This window comes from Cyrtonyx montezumae, unplaced genomic scaffold (assembly GCF_038088225.1).
Source record: "Cyrtonyx montezumae isolate F1298 unplaced genomic scaffold, pur_monq_1.0 scaffold_0, whole genome shotgun sequence".
Classification (NCBI taxonomy): domain Eukaryota; kingdom Metazoa; phylum Chordata; class Aves; order Galliformes; family Odontophoridae; genus Cyrtonyx; species Cyrtonyx montezumae.
This window is the reverse complement of record NW_027071824.1, coordinates 27,919,065-27,941,141: the sequence shown is the minus strand read 5'-3', so window position 1 is coordinate 27,941,141 and position 22,077 is coordinate 27,919,065. Positions and strand designations below refer to the sequence as shown.

General features: G+C 35.9%; 1 protein-coding gene across 16 annotated transcripts in view; it reads left to right on the top strand.

Moving 5' to 3' along the window:
- Positions 1 to 22,077, top strand: part of AFDN (afadin, adherens junction formation factor) — a 109,229-nt gene that overhangs the window by 47,573 nt on the left and 39,579 nt on the right. For 10 of the 16 annotated variants that reach the window (XM_065731045.1, XM_065730999.1, XM_065731036.1 and 7 more), the window contains 14 exons: positions 2,775 to 2,869; positions 3,072 to 3,334; positions 5,262 to 5,331; positions 6,758 to 6,876; positions 7,842 to 7,903; positions 8,743 to 8,948; positions 12,652 to 12,672; positions 13,411 to 13,556; positions 14,941 to 15,035; positions 16,850 to 17,115; positions 17,647 to 17,790; positions 20,172 to 20,370; positions 20,889 to 20,992; positions 21,977 to 22,063. In XM_065731045.1, coding sequence (XP_065587117.1) covers positions 2,775 to 2,869; positions 3,072 to 3,334; positions 5,262 to 5,331; positions 6,758 to 6,876; positions 7,842 to 7,903; positions 8,743 to 8,948; positions 12,652 to 12,672; positions 13,411 to 13,556; positions 14,941 to 15,035; positions 16,850 to 17,115; positions 17,647 to 17,790; positions 20,172 to 20,370; positions 20,889 to 20,992; positions 21,977 to 22,063 — 1,877 coding nt within the window. The remainder of the gene's footprint in view (positions 1 to 2,774; positions 2,870 to 3,071; positions 3,335 to 5,261; positions 5,332 to 6,757; positions 6,877 to 7,841; positions 7,904 to 8,742; positions 8,949 to 12,651; positions 12,673 to 13,410; positions 13,557 to 14,940; positions 15,036 to 16,849; positions 17,116 to 17,646; positions 17,791 to 20,171; positions 20,371 to 20,888; positions 20,993 to 21,976; positions 22,064 to 22,077) is intronic. The other 6 variants (XM_065731070.1, XM_065731027.1, XM_065731009.1 and 3 more) reach the window with 1 other exon arrangement.

Here is a 22,077-nt window from a genome sequence, read left to right as displayed (position 1 = left end):
GAATTTATCTGAAGCCTTGTAGTGTTACTGGGAAAAACTTTGTCAGGCAGATAAGTTTAATGTATGGTTAACCCAGTTTCTTCATTAATTGTCCTCAGTTCTTCAGCTTGGTCAAGGAGGCAGATGTTCCTATTTAATTTTTTTTTTTTAAATTAAAACCAAAACAACAAAGACCAACCAACCAAAGCCACTAGATATTTCCTGCACCTGTTTAGCACTGTTTATGTTGTTTATTCATGGATGTCATAACTAGAATTTAGGCCATTCAGGCCACAGGTTTACTTATGCACACATATTAAGTGATAAAGTTTTGAGCAGGATTCACATACTTTCTTTATACCTTTTGCTTCTTTTCTAGTATTGTTTGTTAACTCTCATCTTTCTGAGAACTTTGACATTTCACATTTCTGAGTAAAAAGGAAATAACTACTCTTGTTAGATACAAAATGTATGGTGTATGATTGTTTTTACTGCACAACTTCTGGATATTGAGACATATGACAAAATCATATGTATCTCCTTTCCACGTGAGCAGGAGTGTTGAAGTTCGACCCTGAGAGGCTAAGAAATCTGTCTTGGACTTGGATTGTCTGGACTTTGCCACAGATAGGGAAGAAATGTAGCCTGCTGTAATGTGTTCTGAGGAATGCGTTCTAAACAACATTTAGATGAGCATCTAGCTGTCAAAAATCAGGAAATACAGGACTTTGCACGACTGTGTAAAGCAAATTTCCTTCCTTCTCCCCTGCCCCACAATAAAATGGTCTTTTTTAGAGACATTTCTTCCTTTATAGCATGTAGAATAAATTTGGATGAGAATTATCATAAGCTGAATCTTCTGGGTGTCAGTTTTGTAAAACTGGAATGCGAGTAGAAGGAGAAAATGTGCCTTTTGGATTATGTAGTAAATAAATGGAAGAGACAGTATGGGTTTTGATGTGTGTGTTTTGGGGAGGCACGGTAACTAGATTTGTATTTAAGCAGCCTAATGAATTCACTTGTGTATTACATCTGTTTGATGGTGCTGGAGGTGTTGATATATAATCTCTGAGTAGCATTGTTAGGAATTTTAAGAGTGCCCACCATTTAAATTGCTAAAGATGCTGTTAGTATTACCATGTCTAGTGTACAGTCTTACTGGGTGCATGTCTGTAGATTCAGGTATTGGGTTTAAAAAGAGTTTTATCCCTGTACCTTTAAAAAGAAAAAAAGTTTAGAGGGCTGACTGCTCTCACTGCTTAATTTTTGTTTTCCTGATGGATGATGACATGCTGCAATTTTATGCCTGTGATTCTAAATTTGTTCAGTAATATGGGAGGTTACTATTGCGTCAGCACGTAATTTTTATATTATTTAGAATGCTGTTCTTTGAACTGTCTGCCTGTTGTTTTGAAATCCCAATAGCAGTGCTCCCAGGAGAAGTGTGTTGATAGGAGCACCTGTTAAACTTTTATCTGTGTCAGTATAATTTAAGATCCTTTTGATGATTCATCTCCCTCCCATTCACTGTTCTGTATTTCCATCCAGTTGCTTTACTTTGTATCTTATGCTTTTGATCGGTGTTCTTAACTGTTATGTTTTAACTGTGTTGGCTGGAATTCATTTTAATACTTTTTATTGAAGGGTGATTCAAGTGCTTCATAGATTAAGTGAAATCTTATGGTTAAATTGCATGTGTTCTGTCTTTAATGAACATTAATGCTGGGAGTTAAAAATCAGATTAATGGAGGTTCTGTTTATATTGATTTTCATTTAAAATTTAAAAATGGCTAGTATTCTTCTGAAAACAGTATCACTGTGTGGGCCATAGTTTTAATAATACTCTCTAATATTCTGCAGCCTCTTTTTTTTTTTTTTTTTTTTTTCCATCCTCCCGCTAGAATAAAAAAATAGGTCTGAAGTCAGAAGTAACAGTATTAATTATCTTAAGTATTTTCTGAGAAATGGGAAGTATTTATTTATATGCCAAAGTCCCATCTATGTCAGCTTGTAGAGACAACTAAATCCTATGCTGCATCTTGTGTATCCTGCTATGTTTTGATTTATTTGGAAAATAGGTACTTGGAGGATGTGAGGAGGAAGATGAACTTTTATCTTTGACCATGTTTTCTTGTGAGGTGAAAATTTGTATCAAGAGGACTGTAGAGATAAGGCTCAGGAGTGCTACAGTCCTGTATATCAAGACTAAAGCTGTCATGGATTTAAAAACAAACAAACAGAAAAGTTTAAGGTTCTCATTTAATATCACCCTATTTCAGTATTTTGTGAATAGGAACCAGTTTAACACATCAGCCACTTGATAGTAGATGGTGCTGATAATCTGTGCTTTTACTGAAAACTGTAAATGTTATTATTACAATAATATACAGATTTTTCCAATTATTTTCAAAATAATTTTAGACCATATGTGTATACGTAAAATCTTGAGAGATTAACAAAAATTGTATTGCTTCAACTATCAAGGAAGTAGACGAAGTTTTCCAGTGCATCTTTGGAGCAGTAGTTTCTGATTACTTTTGCTCTTTGTACTTGAAGATAACAGCAGTCTGTTGCCAGGGCCTTGTTTACTTTGTGTTTTTGAAGTCTGATGAACAACTTAAAAGTACACAACAAATCTTGAATGAATGTCACTCAAATTTTTGTTGGTACTTTTTTTAAATTATTTTAATTTTCTTCATGTGTATTGTTAGTCTAAATTAAATTTCTGGAGGACAATTATTGTGCATTTGAGCTTTTAGTAACTTGCAAATTAATTATTGTCATTTGTTCTGCAGATGGTTCTGACTCCAGAGATAAACCAAAGCTTTATCGTCTACAATTAAGTGTCACTGAAGTTGGAACTGAAAAATTTGATGACAATTCCATTCAGGTATGGAGAAAAAGCAGGCCAAGATGACAGATCTGAGGGCCAGAGCACCTCTCCTTTGAAAAAATCAGAGTGTTGGGTTTCTTTAGGAAGCAAAGTTGTGCCACTAGTCTGTACATAGGCTAAGCTGCAGCTCTGTCCTACCATTTGAACTTCTGCTGCCACGTAATGTAACTTGTTTAATGACAACGTTTTCTGTTTGCAGTTATTTGGCCCGGGAATTCAGCCTCATCATTGTGATCTCACTAATATGGATGGAGTTGTTACTGTAACCCCAAGAAACATTGATGCAGAGACGTACGTAGAAGGTCAGCGTATTTCAGAAACCACCATGCTGCAAAGTGGAATGAAGGTTCAGTTTGGGTCATCTCACGTGTTTAAGTTTGTGGATCCCACTCAGGACCATATTATTCCTAAAAGACCTATTGATTCAAGTCTTATGGTCAAAGGTCCAAGGCACAAAGCTGGGTGAGTACAGTAATGAGCCCTGGAAAAACAAAGAATGAGAGCGTTATAAACAGTCAATGATTAGAGCACAATTTTAAATGCGTTTCTAGTAACTGCTTTTAAATATTAACTATGTAATAGCTGTTTTAATACTTGAGCTCCACCTTGTGATTTTTGTTAGGATTTGCAAGCGTCTGTTTGAATATGAAATATTCAGATTAAGTAGGGAGCCGAATATTTCAATATGCCAACCATTTTTACAGCTTGATTACTTGTCTTCTAGTTTCTGTGTTACAAGGACTAACATTACAGAAGACCATCTTACTGTTTCTCTACATTCATCTTTTTAATAAGTGCGTAATGAAAATATGTATTACGATTTTAGGGACTTGTGTTATTTTCAGTGGCTGTAGCAATGGTTATTAATAATAATAATATCAGACTGTGTGGCATGAAAGAAATGCATCAAGTTCTCCATCCTGTCAGGGTCAAAATGAAACTACTATAACACTGTGAAGTCATTTAGAAAAGAAAAATGTGGCTGAGAGAACCATGAGTCTCTCCTGGCCAGTCTGCTGAGTGAACGGATGTCTACTTTAAATATTATTTTTCTTCGCTTTATTGTAATGTGGAAGTATATTGTGTGCTGCTTGTTTCAAAAACAAAACACCAGAAAATGAGAAAATGTTGGAGGTGTTTTTCCTGTTCTTCATTATGAATGAAGCATAAACCATTCATCCGTTCTGAAGTCCAAGAAAATTACTGTGAGTTTTTGGAAGCTAATGCATCAAACTGATTCTTACATAGAATGTACCAAGCATGCAGAGAGATCCTTGCTATTTGGCAATAAATTCAATTTTCTTAAGAGTGCCAAAACGTCTAACGGTCCTCCTAGCCCTGGGAAGACACCCGTTTGCCTTAGACATACAAAAATTTTACTGATCGCTAATAGAAAAATTCTATTTCTTCATTCATACCATTCATTAGGACAAATTGAGCTGTAAGGGACCTTCAGGTTCACCCAGATCCCACTTCCTTCTGTGGGCAGTTGCCCCCCTCAATCAGAGCAGGCTGCCCAGGGCCCCATACGGTCTGGCCTTGAACACCACCAGGGATTGTGTATCCACAACTTCTTTGGGCAGCCTGTACCAGCTCCTCACTGTCCTCTGAGTAAAGAACTTCCTTCAAATATCTAATGTAAATTTCCCCCCTTTTATTTTAAAACCATTCCTTCTTGTCCTATCGTGATCTGCTCTTGTAACAGGTCTCCCACTTCTTCAGGTGCTCCTCAGTAAGTACTGAAGGCTTGTGAAATAAAGCTCAGTTCAGGGCTGGAGGTAGGAGATGACTGCAGACAGACTTCCAGGCATCTAACAGTAACGTGATACTTCTGCTGAAATCTTAAATTTCCTCTGGATCTAGCCTGCAGATCAATAAACAAAGCATTGTATACCTCTCCAGAACTACTCCAAGTCTACTTCGTGTGGACTGCGCAATCTCTGTCAATGGGATATTGCAGCTTGAACAATCAAATACTTTTACAATCTTTGTTCTTTAGGATAAGCAGGTAATAAAATGCACTACTGTGGCTTTATTAATGATGTACGTTAACACAGTTTTTAATACATGTGCTGCTGAGGATCCAGGTAAAAACTTGCAGCAAGTCTACTGCAGTGAATATAACACACTGAAAATATTTCAGTGGCTTTTTTTTTCCTTTGCTTAATAGGAAGAAATGTAATTAAAATCTGTTTTGTCTAAGAAAACGTTCTGTGTATATTCTTGTAGTATTTTTACATGAAGAATTGCTGCAGTGTTTTTAAAAGTGATGTGAACAGGTATCAAGGTATACCTCTTTGAGTTTTCATTTAATAGTTTTTTGCTACTCTATCCCTTGCTAATTGTTAACTCATAATTTCTGAGAAGTGCTTCAAATGTTGTCTTTTAGAGCGGTTCAGGAAACCACGTTTGATCTGGAGGGAGATGTTCACAGTGGAACAGCATTACCAGCAAGCAAGGTATCATATTATAAATCAATAATAGTAATGAAACTTCATGTTAGGTCAAAATTAAATTATAAGTAGTATTTGAGAAAGTGCTGCCTTCTTCCCCAGCCATGTACTCTTTGGATTGGGTTAATTATCATGAATATTTATTTATTTTCCCCACGAGACCATTTTATTTTTCAAATGGACATTTGACATGCATTCTTTTTTTTCTTAGAAAGGGAAACTGCTCAAGCTTGGAATAATCTGATTAATTAGAGGGCACATGGATAGAGATAGATCCATGCTATAAATATTTTATTAATGTCTCATATATGTAGCCTGTGACTGTAACATCTATTATAGGGCAAATAAATGTCTTATGTAAAATATGAAAGTATTCAGTGTTAAGTTGAACTGGTCTTTTAAAATTTAAAGGATATGACTGTTGATTTCAGTAGAGCTCCTATTCATACTGATCAAAGAAACTGTGTCTGCAGTCATCGTTATAAACATTTTGTGAGGTGATAATCTTTTTGCTTTCTTTTTACACTGTCTTTCTGTTAATACATTCTGTGCCAAAGTTGCATTTTCCAAGAGTAAACAGAGTAAAATGACACAGTGGTTAAAGCCTGTTCTAATTGTGCGCCGCAGATGAAAGATTATTTCAGCACTATGAAATATAGCAGTCCTCACAAAAAAGACTCTTTCTTTTGTTTTATCACTGCTATTATCAGATTGAAATGCTTGTAAAGAATCTTAATGATATGATAGTGCAGGTATTAAAAATACTCTGATAGCTTTTAAATATATTTGTCATCTTTTTTTTTCTTGTCACAGATTTCCAGTTCAGTTTTTCTCCTTTGTAGCTTTGACTGTGATAATATTTTCTTGCATCTCAGAATGCATTTTTAACTGATAGGGATTTGCTCAGTGACATTTTGAAGTAAGAAGGAGAAACAGCATCAACAAAGACCATATGAAATTCTAAAATGTCTTGAAATTGCTCAGAATTGGAGTTTCTGACATGCACGATACTAATCAGCATGTCTCATTCTTTTTAAATTCACTGGAGAAATACTTCAGTGGACCTATGAAGGTTGGGAAAATTTAATGGTTTTGAACTGTCAGTCAGATTGTCAACTATAACTATCTTTGTGTTGATATCTATGCAACTTTTAAATAAAGATATTCAAAGTTCGTGTATATTCTGGCAATACATTAATGAAAAGCTGCTTCTAGCTGATCATCAGGACCTTCAGATTCATAGGTGTGCTCATCTGTGTTTTTGTGACAAAAATTAACTTATTGAGTTCTTGTATCGTGTGCTGCATTCTTGTCTGTTTTGCTGTCATTTATCAAAGCCTCATATTGGCACTTTGTTTTAATAGTGCCAATCACGAATACTGACTAATCCTATATCTACATGCTAAACACCTGTCCCACTGTTCTGAATTAGAGCACCAGCAGGCTTGATGGTGATAGGACATCATCAGCATCCAGTACAGCTGAGCGAGGAATGGTGAAGCCCATGATTAGAATAGAACAGCAGCAAGATTACCGCAGACAGGAAAGCAGGTAGGAAATGTATAATCTGTTACTTCTTATAATGGAGAGTATTTCATCAGCAGTGTTAAAGTGTGATATTACTTGATACCGTGCTTATTAGAGGAAGCAGACCCTAAGTAATATTCTGTGCCCTTCCTAGACTAGACTTTCAGGCCAAAAGCTCAGTGAAATTCTTTTCCATAGAGTCTGTAGTCTCTTCCATAAAAGAAGTAGGTACCTAAGATATGTCAGGCAGCAAAATAACAAACCAAGTTGGTTAATGTTGTATCACAGAGTTGTTTTAACTTAGATTTCCTTATTGCAAAACTTAATGTTTCTCTTTTGTGTGTTTAGGGAACACAGGAAATGATAGTTTAATTGAAGGAAAGCCTTGTTAATGTAGGTGAAGCTTATTTGATTTCTTTAATAGATATTGGTTAGAAAGAGCACTTCAGTCAGCTTAAGTGAGGATGCAGTTCTGGGGTTGTTGGAAAGACTTCTGTGTCTTTGTTACATAGCAACAGCTGCACAGGGGTAGAGGTTAGATTTTTACTTCTGTTTCCTTGTCAGAAAAAGTGGAGTAATAAGTTGACCAAGTTCACATCCGTGTTAGATGGTATTAAAGGTAGCAAAGTACATTATTTTTATGTCAGAGCTGGTTCTTCATGTGAAGCTTCATTCTCTTTCTTTCATGTGTCAGTGAATAGTATGTTATTTGAATCCTGTCAGCAGCAGATGGCAAACTGATCCTATCAGCCTGCCATGTAGCGCAAAACAGGACATTCATCAATAATGCAAACTCCACAGTTCAATTCTGTATTGTGATCTGCTGTGGGCAGAAAAAGCAGCAATGATTCTAGAGGACAGGTAAAGAGAAGGAAAGTTTTGGAGAAAGATGTTGTCAGCATCAGTACCAGTATTGGAGAAATCTATTACAATGGGTTTAATATCACCCATGTGGATTGTTTGTATCAATTTTTGTCTTCCTTCTGTAGATCTCAGGATACCCATGGACCAGACCTGATCCTACCCGCCAGTATTGAATTCAGGGAAAGCTGTGAGTAAAGTGCAATATTATAAACATCCAGTTATTGACATGTTTTTCTGTAGTGTAGTATTTCAGACAGTTTGAATACTTAAATGTCATGTAAGTAAATGTTAAAAACTGTTGAACGGATGATAGTTTATCCACTAATGAAATTGATTTATCTGGGGAGGAAGATGAGTAGGTACTGATATTGAGGTGAGTTTGATACATCTAACTTCTAGTTGCATTTGCTGTCTTCACATATTCAAATTGTTTTGGGATACTGGGGGGGAAATTCTACCTCCTAAAGAGTACATCGAGTTAATTCATTAATATAGAGTCCTCCGTGCCTTGGATGCTGGATTACACACCATGGCCAAAGTCCATGTTACATAAAATCTGTTGAAAGATCAAATTTTCATGTAGTACTTAAACTTTTGTCATGTTAGTCCCCCCTGTTTCTGAGGGTTCAAATCTGGTAGATAAACACTGTATCAGAGATTGTCAAGACTTCACCTATTTGAAATTAAATAGGTTTGTAAACAAGAAAAGAGATTTTTAATGGTGTAGAGAATCAAATAATGAGATAGCTTTATTGGTATATATAAGAGGAACCTTGGGTTTTCCTGTTCCCTTGAAGATATACATTTTTTTTCCAATGATGAGGCTTTCTAGTTTTGTCTGTTACTGTGTTTACGTAACTGTAGCATGTAATAGATGGTTAATTTAGAATTTCTGTATATTGCTCCCCTCTCCCTACTTTCCTTCTCAAAAACAAGAATCCCTTCCACCCCAAGTGATGATATTGTTTAATTTTATTCCTGTCTTTTGGCTTTATAGCATGTTGTTTTTTTTCTCCTTTTCAACAGCGGAAGATGCCTTCTTATCTGCCATTATTAATTATACTAATAGTTCAACAGTCCATTTTAAACTATCACCCACATATGTTTTGTATATGACATGTCGGTATGTATTGTCAAGCCAGTACAGACCTGACATCACTCCTACTGAGCGTACTCACAAAGTTATTGCAATAGTCAACAAGATGGTGAATATGATGGAAGGAGTCATACAGGTGAGTTTCTTTGCAGAAATACATGTCAAAGGATTTAAATATGTTGTAGATTATCTGGTAACCTTAGTCTTTTTCTTAGAGTTTAACCAATGAGTGCAGTCAGTCTGTGCGGATTTCCCATGTAAACATTTGTTTTGTGTCAATAAGTAATGTGAGTTGTAAGAAACTCCTGGGCAGTGTGGGAGGCTAGGCAGGGACTGTTGCTCTGAAGACATGTTCTGTGACAAGAAGTTATTCTTCTATTCTGTAGAAGATAAAAACTTTGAAAGCATTTCTTGCTGAGAGCTCTTGTGAAACAAGTTGGATAACGTATTAAAGAATAGTGGGGTGTTTGCAGTGGTTTATATATGAAATGAATGTATTAAAATGAAGTGTAACTGCTGAATTCTGTTCTTCTTATTTTACAACTTCTGTAACAACAAAAATGGTAATAAAGCTGGACTTCCTGAAGCAAGCTATCAGAATCGCTTTGTAAAGAGAAATATAAGTTCTCAAATGTTACAGTATCTTATTCATGGTATGCTGTTATTGCTATTCTATGGAAGAGTTCTGTTGAGTAACAGAGGGGCTCCTATTTTGTGTAGGAATACAGGATAAGCTCCTCTAGATTATAATGAAATTAGATAATACCCTGCATCACTGAAATGTTGAAATGTGGTAGTCTTTTCCCAAGACAGCAATGTTATTTCAGGTATCCTTTCTAATTTATTATTCTAACATCTTTGTCTGTGGGCTTTCCTCAGAGGAAAAATTGAGAATTGATTTTCTATATTATTAAAACAGACATATTTGTGGCAGAAAAAAAAATATTGCCATAGTCTCAGGAGGAAGGATGTTGTAATTGGATAGTTTTGTAAACAGTTGCAACAGGAACTCACATTTTAGAAGAGTAGAAGAAAGTACCAGTGCTTAAGACAATTTGTATAGGAAATGTGCTTTTTTTATTTTTTTCTTACTGTATGTTGAAGTTGCTGAGAGATTGAAAGGTGGTTAGAATATGAAATGAACTAGTCAACTCCTTCGAGTTTTAGTGCCGTTATAAATTGATATTTTATAAAATTGAGGTGATATCAAGAGTTAATATAGTCAGAGGGTAAACTATGGCAGAGAACGTGAAATGCAAAGACTTTGAACGTAAGCAGTTTACTTGGAAGAGTAGAAAGGAAGCATTGAAAGGGTAGTCAATAAATTGACTCAGTTTATGCAACTGGTATGAACTAGTAGCAGTGGTCCAAAATATTTGGAGTGAAAGGGATATAGGTACAATTGGAAAATAAAGCCTTGCTTTTTCTTTGTGTTCAACTTTGTAGCTGCTGGAAGATGCTAGAGAGGCAAGCTCAAGCATCAGTTTTCACAAGAGAAAATTAAACTAGAAAATAAAATAACTGTGAAAACAGTAATTTATAGTACTGAAAATGACTTCCCAAATCAAGTCAAGCCTTGTGGTTCTTGTAAGCAAGTGTTTTCTGTGTAATTCTGCTGATAGCATCATGAAATCATAAAATGCAAATGCCTGTCTGGTCTATCCATTGTGAAAAGCTATTTCTTCAACCTTTCGTCTCTGTAGCTGCAATCTAATCTCCAACACAAAGCTTAGAGAAGGCCTCAACAAGGAAGGTAGTAGCTGAATTTGTGTTTTGTGAAAGAGGTTGGTTATCCAGTCTCAAGAAATAAACTGAAGAGAACTCTAAGTTGAAAGAAAATTAGGATAAGCTCCTTCCAAATCCCATACTGAAGAAGCTGTTGACAGAGGGGGGGGAATAGGAAATGATAAATGCAGTGAAAAAATAGAACATCAGTGAATATGAAGGCTAATGAACTGGAGACAAAAAAAAAAAGTTATGAAGTTGGTTTAATTGATTCTGATGCTTGAACTTGGTGATCTTTTCTGACCTAGATTATTTTATTCCATGATTGTAAGGATTGGTCAGGAAGAAGTATTTTAGACATACCTTGTAGGATTATAAACAGTGCTAGCTATGTTCTGCCATATTACTTCATCTAGACTGTAGAGTAATTGTTGAGTGGCTGTCACAGTTAAATAACTGTGTGATAACTTTCTGTTTCACAAATTATTTTTTGTATGTCTTTGCTATAAAGCATGCCTGCACTGAAAGAGATCTCAGGGTGTGAAAGATGGGAGAAGACAGATATGGGGCAAGGATAGAGAGACACTCAAAACAAAGCTGAAATAAAGGGAGAGTGCACAAAACCTTGTACTGTACTGGAAATGTAAAAGTTTTGATCTTAATTTTGTCTATCTTAGATCATAAAGAGACTTGACAGCTTTTTTGAAATAATTCAAGAGATCACCTGCTAACAAACTGATTTTGTGGCTTTCTCTTGTCTTTGCATTAGCATACATAGATAATATAGAAGACTTCACGTAGCATAGGGTTAAAATTGGAGAGAGCTATGAAAAGGCTCAGTACTTTCATGAATTTTCTATTCCATGATTTTTATTGGAAGCAATCCAGTACTATGTATTCTGATTTTCAGATAATGCTGTGGTGTTTCTGATCCTCTGCAAATTTTAACATGTTTTCAGAAGGAGTGTGTCTTTTCTTTTGTTCTGAACCAGCCCATCTTCAGTATGATGAGACCTTGGATGTTTGGTTGGAAAGAGGGGAAGAAATAGGCAGTGACTATTTGTTTATTTATATCAGTCTTACTAACTTAAAACTGTAACAGCAAATGACACAATCACAGAATTTTAGTGGTTTGAAGAGACCTCTAGAGATAGTCTAACCCCAGTGCCAAAGGAGGCTCCCAAATAAAAAAAAAAATAATAAAATAGAAAATAAGAAAGAAAGAAAAAAGAAAGAAAATAAAAATTAAATAAAGAAAAAAAAAGAAATAAAAGCCTGAGCTATCTGACACTTCAGATATTTTTCATCAAAAAGTTTTCTGTGATGCAGTTGGAGGAAAAGTGATATAAGAAAGTGAAAAGAATGAAGAGCTTAGTTTCAAAGTTCAGGTGGACATATCTGGTTATGGGTATTATGGTTTGTTTTTGGTTTTTTTTTTAATTTTTTATTTTGTTTAATCAACTGAATGTAGCTTTCATACAAGTATGTTAGAAGCTTAGTGCTGTATTTCATTTGAATTTCTTTTGTTATTTAAAACACTGTTTTTGTTCTTTAATTAAAAAGCCATGTATTAATCTGTGTTTAGATGTTTTTCGTTAAATGTGTTTTGTGTTATTTGTTCATAGGCTTTTTCTGTGTTTTTTTTTTTTTTTTTGTATTTTCTGCTGTTTTTTTTTTTTTGTTTGTTTGTTTTTCTAGTGGGGATTTTCTGTCCCCATTTGTGTGTGTATATTGTCTTCATTGCAGCAGTGTGGGCAAGTAGCTCCGTGGCTCAGTTACTTGTATAGCTAGTTACCCTGCTGCCTGTGGTGCACTGAGTGTGGAATAACCAACCAACTAACCTGGGATGTCAACTAGTACAGGGCATTCCTTAAATTAATTATGATGTGCAGGCACTTCAGCTCTTAGCTGTTGTGCTACTAGTCCTCTCAAAGTAATTCCTTTTTTCAAAAGGGGCTCAGTTGCATCATAGCTACTGATTAATGCATCTGTGTGTAACTGTGAGCATAAGTGTTGTACCTTCATATTTAGTGTTTGATTTCTAAAGCTATCATGATTGTTCACAAGTTTCTTTCTTCTATTCTGTTTGATTTCCTTCGTCCGTTTTTCTCCAGGAGGTAGACCAGGTTGATCAGGTAGGATATATTGCTGGGAACTGATCCTAGCTATGTTGGCTTAGCTCAGTTTCTCATGCTGCTTCCATATCAAAATACAATACTCAAACAGCTGGACTTGAACGGTTCATAACACTCATTCAGCAACTGGAACATGCAGTACTAAAATCCTTTTTTGACTTTGCAACTTTTACGGCATTCCATAATTTCTGCTTAATGCACTTCAATGTGGATATGAAATGACCAAAGTTCTTTTTCTTCCCTTTATTTTCCTTTTTTGTTGTTTGTGGTTCCTATTCTTTGGATTTCATCTGAGGTTGCCTGGCCTGGCATTTGTGGTCGGGAGACGGTGAGATAGATCAGTACTTGATACTGTACCACCTGGTATCAAAGCCAGTGAGTGCAGCATCAGGGTGGCAAGGGGGCAATAGGGAACATGTGCTTAAAAGCACACAGATTACCAGATACTGCACTGACTTAAACTCTCAGCACTACGTAACTAGACACTTGTGCAATGACTTCATTGATACTGCTATTGGCATTTTAACAGAATTGTGTGTTCAGAGAACATGTCAAAATTGAATTTACCAGTTACAACAGTTGTTCTATTTATAAACATTTTGCAAATATCTGGTATCTGAGGTACGTTTGGTGAAGTGGGAAAAAGGTACTGGTCTATCTTTTGGAGCCTTCTTAATTTACAGCATTTCAGCAAGAAGCTCCTTCTCTGTATTATTTCTTGCTTCTTTCTACCTACAGAAACAGAAGAATATTGCTGGGGCACTTGCCTTTTGGATGGCAAATGCATCTGAATTACTGAATTTTATAAAGCAAGACCGTGATCTTAGCCGAATCACTGTGGATGCTCAAGATGTTTTGGCACACTTGGTTCAAATGGCATTCAAGTAAGGCTGTTTCACTTAACATTCTGTACGTTAACATGACAACTTTAATCCTTTATTTTTCAGAATAGCATCACATTTTCCTCAAATTTTTGTCATAGTAATAGTGCATTTTATGTATTGTTAAATATCTGAGAAATTATAAGAGAAACCAGATGGTTGTATATCATTGGGCTATGCCAGAAGTTCTGTCTGTACCATTTCATGTGTTTTTTCATTGAAAGGATAAAAACCTGTTTGGTTTTCCCATTTTGGCAGGGGCAGTTTGGTAGGTTTTGATTTTCATAACTGGCCATAGGTGTTGAGAGGACAATCTTTTTTAGTACTAGGTTTCTGTAGTTTTGTATAGTACATACTTTATGATTTTTTGTTAACATAGCTTTAATCTCAGGGCCTTTACAGAACTGCTTAATAATCTGTAGCACTTTTTTTGTGCTAGTTAAAGACAATGTTGTTTAAATTTTTTCACTTTTGCGTGATTTATGGGTTTTATATAGGTATATGGTTAAGATTAGTTTGATAGGTAAGATGTGTAGACCTAAATATTTATGCACCTGTAATGTAATGAACCTTATGCTCTTCAGGGATTCTAATTATATTAAAAATCTACTCCTTTCATAATTTTCATAAATACCAGTTTGGACAATGTTTTTCTTAAAAACAGTGTAAAGAGAGGTGTAGGACTGGAATTCAACCTAGGCTAGTCAGTTTAAATAACTACAGTACCAAAATTAATGTTTAGAGAATTATAGAATCATAGAGTGGCTGAGTTTGGCAGGGAGCTCTGGAGGTGATATGGTCCAACTCCCTACTCAAGCAGGGTCCTGTGTGCCCAGGACCAGATCCAGAAGACTCAGCGTACCGTAAATGGCTCGTACACATCCTTTCACTCTGTAAGATGTGTGTTGTAGATGTGGTCATTTAATGAAAGTGATGCAGTTGCTGCAAGTTCCGAGTTGTTGAGCAGTCTGTTTCATTCTTTATGATGTGTGCTGTTTCTTAGTGCCTTTTGGAAAAATAAGTAGAAGCTGTCAATGTGCCCTACATGTGGATTATGTATTGTTAGTAGAATTAAAATACAAAGATGTATATTTTCTTAGAAGAACATAATTCTTGTTTATTAAGTTAGTAGTTTGTTTAATTCCTGTTGTTTATTAATGTTGCTTTAGAAATTCTAGAGAAAGAATACACTTCTTTAATAAGCACTTCAGATGTTTTGACTGGTCTCTGTGTCCTTTTTTCAAAGTATTGCTTGGATTACTACTGTCACATACATAAGACCAATTTCAGAAATCTTGTAATTTTCCTGATCTCTCTAGAAGTGTTCATAATAAACATATAGAATATTTAAATTTTTTTCTTTTTTTAATTTTTCCCTCCCTTCCAGATACCTAGTTCATTGTCTGCAGTCAGAGCTGAATAACTACATGCCAGCATTCCTTGATGATCCGGAGGAAAATAACCCTCAGAGGCCTAAAATAGGTTAGACCACTTGATCCTCTTCTTGTGTATTCTAAACCATAAAATTAATGAGTAATAAGTAGAATGCTACTTATAATTGTAAGATATATACATGTTGCCAAAACCCTTGAGAGTTACTTCACTCTGTTTATGATAAGATAGATGGATGATGATAGATGGATAAGAAAGGACAGTAGTGGCATATGAATAATATATATTGGTTTTTAAAATCATGGAATAATTTAGGTTGGAGGGAAACTTCTGGATGTTATCTAATCCTCATCTAATCTAACCTTTCCTGGTCAAGGCAGATTCAACTGAATCATGCTGTTCAGAGTATTGCACAGTTGAGTATTTAATATACACTCAAGTATAGACGTTCCATAACATCTTCGTACCACCTCTTAACATTTGTCCTCCCTCATAGTGAAAATCCTTTTCTCTTGTGTAATTGGAATTTCCATGTTCCCATTTTTATTTGTCACCTGTCGTTCTATTCTATCACTGTGCATCTTTGTCAGGCTCCTTTTTCTGAACCCTCCCATTAGACAAGTGAAGACAGCAGTAAGACTATGTTCTTTACCTGCTCTTTCCTCAGAATGAACCAAATCTAATCCTCTATTCCTCCAGCCCTGTTATCTTCTTGGTTATATGTTTTAAAAGTGGCCTGTGGGAAGACTTACCCTGTAACATTCCCAAGGACTGAAGTTAAGCTGATTGGCCTTGTTAGATACATGATCTTAGTCGTGCCCATCTTGAAAATGGGTGAATGCCTCTTTCTCATGATCAGAATCCCCCACTCTTGCAATAGTACTTTGAAAATTAGGTTTGTCATAATACCAGCCAGATTCCCTATTATAAATCCAGCTATGTAAAGAGGTCCCTTGTTCGATCATCCTCTACTGTTATGCCCACAGCCTCTGCTGCTGAGCACAGGGACCTTACCAATGAAAACTAAACAGCAACAACAAAAAGAAATAGAGCGCTCAGCCTTTTTTATTCTAAAACACAAAAACAAAGTCCTCTGTACTAGTTACTTGGCTCCACTGAGCAATGAACTCACACGTTCCTTAATTTCCAGTACACTGCTAGTGAACTAAATAACAGCATCCTTTCGTGCTAGTTTTGATATTGGCAGGTATTTGGCTTTCTAAATGCCATACTTGCAGTGCCTCTATATTCTTGTCAGGCAGCCCGTCCCCACTTCCGCCTTTTTATACCTTTCAGTTGGGAATTCCTTGTTTTATCCTGTGTTTGTTTGACTTCTCCACGCTGAATTTGGCTGCTCTTGTGCTTTGGATCCAAAAGGTCGGCCAGCTTTCTTGGTCCCTTTTGCCCTCTAGGGCAGACTCTCATACCTGAACAAGCCAAGCTGAATAAGTGAATCAAGGAATGCTTCCCAATGTCCAGGGCTGTAAGTCTACCATTTGTATTACTTCTCTCGAGAGGTACATCTTAGGGACACTGCAGTCAAAGCTGCCTTCAGCTTTTATGTCTCCAGCCTCTTCCCAGTCCGTGAGTAATAGGTCCGGCAGAGCACTTTGTAGCTAGTGTGTTGTTCACTTGCCCTTACTTATTTTTGTTCCAGAAGTTACTATATGATAGATGTATTTCAACTTCCAATGAATGTTGCTCAATCTTGTAATCTTGTATTTAAGATACTTTTGAAGGAATACATTTATTTTTGAAAGTGTGTGTAACTTAAATTTGTGCAGATTCTACTTACCATTCTCTAACCTGAACTGAGTATCTGTATGTATTAGTATTTACAACCTAAACGAGTAGCATATACATTGCAGTGTGTGAATGTGATTTGCTTTGTTCTGTCTCTGTAGATGATGTGCTGCACACATTGACTGGAGCTATGTCTCTATTGCGGCGATGTAGAGTGAATGCTGCACTGACTATACAGCTCTTCTCCCAGTTGTTTCATTTTATCAACATGTGGCTCTTTAACAGATTAGTTACAGCCCCAGATTCGGGGTTATGCTCCCATTATTGGGGAGCTATTGTTCGTCAGCAATTGGGTCATATTGAAGCCTGGGCAGAAAAACAGGGCTTAGAATTGGCTGCTGATTGCCACTTAAGCAGAATAGTGCAGGTGAGTGTATTTCATATTATTTCCTACTTAATTTTGTGCTGGGAGAGCATGTTTGTATTCCCGGAGAACAGCATGTGGATGAATGTAGTTTGTAGGAATTTATTTTGGACTGTGGAGATAGCATTGTGGAGATACAAAACGTGTTCTCAGTATCATCGATATGAAAACATTGAAGTGAATTTTATATGAATTTTATTTAAATAAAATTTGCTATTTTAGCCAACATGCTATTCAATTTCTGTATGTAATACTGAACTTACAACTATGCTAAAAAGAGATAAGAATAGTACCAGAATAATCAGCACATCTCATTTGTGATAGGTTTAGCGTTCATATGTCTTGCAGATGCAGGTGCTTTGTTTTGTTGGTATTTTTTTTCCACCAATTTAGTGTTTGGTATGGGGATATTTATTTGCTTTTGTAGCAAATCTGGCTCCTCAGATTTGTCTTCTCTTCTTACTAAATAAAGCTTGTGAGCCAGACTTAAGGTTTCATTGTGATTTAAATTTGACTTTTTTCTTTTCCCCTCAGGCAACCACGTTGCTCACCATGGACAAGTACTCACATGCTGATGTTCCAAACATTAATAGTACTTGCTTTAAGTTGAATTCTTTACAGCTACAAGCTTTGTTGCAGAATTATCACTGTGCTCCAGATGAACCACTTATACCAACAGTAAGTCCCTTCTGTCACTCGCTGTGCTGTTTGACATACCTCAAGAATATAGACCTAAAGTGAAAACTGTGTGGCTGAAAATAACTATCCTACTGTAGATTGATTTGCAGTAGTTACTAGAAGAGCCAGAGTAGTTTTCTCTTTATACAGTAAGCAGTATTGGTGGTAGCAGCTCCTTGTGTCGCTGTATCTTACAGAAGGTAAGGTGGTAGAGGAGAGGCACACTGAAGCTGGGACTCTAAGCTCAGTGCATTTGCTACTAAGACTTATTTTTTCATAACTATGGATACATCTATTATTAAATCAAAGGTACTAATACAATGGCTCTAAAGGTCTTAAGTTTGCTTACAGCTTGAGTGATTTTTTTTTTCTTTTTGTATTGAGAAAATCTTTAGCTGAAGAGCAGAGCATATCATATATTTCCCGTTTACAGATAGGTAGAATTCCACCTTTTATTATTGTTCTCTAGGAACCTCCAAGGAACTATAGTGCTAAATATGATAGATTTTCTTTGTGTCAGGAGGATTTACAGAATGGCTAGTTTTTCCTGTTGGGATCAAGTGCTCTGTGGGACTCCTTGCTATGAAAGACGTGCACTCAAACTCTTAACATGCTTCTGTCAAATCTGAAAAGTTTTAATACTTTAAATTTGTTCAAAGGAATATAAATGTATTTACATTTACAGTTTAGTTTGACGTGATTCTTTTAGCAGTTAGTAAGTTTTGTGATAAAAAGGCTGTTCTGAAAGAGCACTTCCTAAAGACATACTGGGTTTATTTGACTTCGTCCTCAAAACTTGCTGAAACTGAACTTTTGAATGAGAACACTTGCATGAGTTTGTCTTGAGTGTGTGCTACATGGCGCCCAAGTCATAAAATTGTTATGCTGGACTTAAAGGTTCGCAGTGTGGCTTCAGTGTAACTGAGTTCAGGTTAAGACCAAATTGTTAAGATGGTCTATGGAGCCACACAGAAGCTGCAGAAAGAAACTGAAAGTCACACCTGAATCTTTGATAAAGCAATCAGTACAGTTTTGTCATTTATATGGATTACCTGCAGCAGCTTCAGATACATGAATTGTAGTAGATATGGCTTGGCACTAGGAAAATTGGGAGTTCTGTTCCAGAAGGAATGCTGGTTAGGTAGAGGTTAAGATACTTTTAGGTACTGATTCTTCCTGCTCAGTCAGATACAGGGGTGATTTCTTGATTCCTAAGGCAGAACTTTAAAGATACTGAGTGGTTCAGAATAATGAGTAAGACTTTAAAGATACTGAGTGGTTCAGAATAATGAGTAAGACTTTAAAGATACTGAGTGGTTCAGAATAATGAGTAAGACCTTTTCAACAGTTTCCTGTTAAGTTTCCTGTTATATATATATATATATATATATATATATATATATATATATATATATATGCAGGAAAAAAAGGAGGAGCTGCTTAGAAAGAGAGAAGGAGATGAAAAGGCTTCTAGCTCTTGTGTACTCTTTTGAATGAATAGAAGAATATAGAAACACAGCACGTTGCTCAGACCTCTACTCTTTGGGAACCTGTTAGGAATTTGATTCTTGTTAACTTGAGAATTAACTTTATCCATCCGTGCAATCTATTACTAGATACCCTGTTGAAATCTTACAGATCTTTCAGAAATGTGGATGGAAGCATACTGTGCATTATATACTGCCACAGTAGCTACATTTTGGAAAGCATACTAGTTACACAGAACTTTCTGTGACACTAAGTGGAATAGCTGAGCACCAAATGTAAAGCCCGCAGCTCTTTGCTGCACCTTGAGTGATTCTGATACTTGTATTAGTTTAAAAATAGATAACTGTCTTACAGGGTCCTCCGTGTTGCACTGAGCTCTCAGTAAATGTAGAATTAAAGACTCTATTTTATAAACTTTCCTAACTAGGGAACTGTATACGCCATTGGTCCTTTGTGTGTATCTGTGTCCTAGAGGAGCTGTAAATCTTGGTATACATGAGCTGTATATTTCTTTTTTTGTATCTAGTTTTACAGTGTATACACAAAAATTCTCTAAATTTTAAGGTTGCCTGTGATTTGAGTTTACCATCTGTGCATACATGTTCTATACTACATGCTTTTCAAATGCACTTCGCATATCAAGTAAAAACATCTACCACAGGATTTGAAAGAACTGGAGTAAAAATAGATGCTGTTGAATTCTGTTCTCTAACTGCACTTGACAAATAATGCAATACGGCATCCATGGTGTACAAAATAAGCCAAAGAACTTTTGTATCTGATAAGTTTTCCAAAATGTCTTCTTGAAATCTCATTATTTTCTACGTTATTTTTTTTTTCCTTAATGAAAATTATCCCTTTATAGTAACACTGTCTTTCTGCCCCCTGTCTAGGAACTGATAGAGAATGTAGTAACTGTTGCAGAAAATACGGCTGATGAACTTGCTCGCAGTGATGGCAGAGAAGTCCAATTGGAAGAGGATCCTGACTTACAACTCCCTTTTCTTTTACCAGAAGATGGCTATTCCTGTGATGTTGTCAGAAATGTTCCAAGTGGTTTACAAGAATTCTTGGATCCCCTCTGTCAGAGAGGTTAGTTCTGTTGTTTTACAGTAAGTTCTAAGCTCTAGAAATTTTTCAGTAAACAAAACCCTGCTTTTAATAGCAGAAATGCACTGAATATTAAAGAGTCTAGGCAAAGTTTCATCTCTGCCAAATATAGGCTGGCACTAGTTAGCTAGACTGTGCAAAGCAAATTTCCACGGTATGTCTTGTTCCGAGTGCTGATTGCTTAAGTTCTGAAAGATGACTTGATGTTTCACATCTCTTGAGTTTAGTTGGTACAAGTAGCATTTTGCAGCTCTTTCTAGGAGCTCCAAGTGTTTTCAGATAAATGCATGCTTGTAAGAAGCAGCAGCTATGGAAGCATAGGGTTTTGTAGGTATTGCAAAATTGCAGTGAAGCACACAGTTGTATCTAAGATGAAAGATTCAACAGTCTTATAAAAAGTTAGACATTTCCATTAGTTATTTCCTGGTGGCAGACTAGTTGGTTTTAATTAATCTGTTCACCAAATCCCACGGCTATGTTAACGTTACTTTCTCCTTCAGGTTTTTGTAGGTTAATACCTCATACACGGTCACCAGGCACGTGGACAATATACTTTGAAGGTGCAGACTATGAAAGTCACCTGTCACATGAGAATGCTGAGCTAGTAAGTATTAATTGAGGGAATAATTATGAAAACTGAATCGTGGCTTCTTGACAAGCCACTGTGCTATGCGTAGAGTTTTTAGGAGGATCAGGCTTCATTGTTAACTTGTAGTTCATGAGTGATCTGGTGAATTTAAGGAACTATTTGCAGCTGTTTGTAGCTTAGTGTTCTCCTAGGCTGTTGGACGATAAAATTCTTATGTAATTATCTGTTTGTAATGTAACTACCCTGGGAGTAAATGGTGAAGAAAGTCCTTTTGAACAGTAGCAAAAGTATTTATAGACATGTATCTATAAATAATGTAAGCAAAGTTGCAGGCTGCTTTATTTTATTTAGGCGGTTACCAACTGAATTCTTAGTAGTAAGCTGCAATCTAGAACTTTGCTCTCCTAGCTTTGCAATGGGGAAAAAAAATCCTTAATTTTCCTTTTCATTATAGTTGCTGAGAAGAACCCAACATTTGTTAGATGACTTTATGCAGTACTGAGTTTTATTTGACTTTGAGCTTTCAGAAATGAAAATGTTTGAAACTTTCTTTCATGTCTTTAACTCTCTACCTTTGAAAAGAATTATCTACTTAATATCTTTGTAAAGTTATCTTCCAGATGCAGTATTAAAAACTGAGCATCTTTCTTTTCAGTTTTCATTAGAGTTACTGCGGTTTTATAGATGTTACATTTTTACATGTTAACATCTTCACTGAATTAGAGAAGGAAATACAATTTTGTAACTGGGGCAGTATTCAGAACAGTCTAGTATTTGACAAAAATACAGGTGTAATGCATGAATACTTTGTGATATGAATTAACTAAACACTTAAGTTTAGCATGAAAGTGAAATTCCAGGAATATTGTCTCAGGTGAGATTTAGACATCTGCTGCTGCACGAACAAATTAGTTTTGATGGAAGATTGGCAGTTTTGCAACATAATATAGTTAGCTTGGAAGGATATATGAACTCTCTTTTTCATCTTTTCTTTGATAGGCTCAGCCTTTAAGGAAAGAACCTGAGATTATAACTGTAACACTGAAAAAACAAAATGGAATGGGCCTCAGCATTGTTGCTGCCAAGGTATGGAAGTTGGT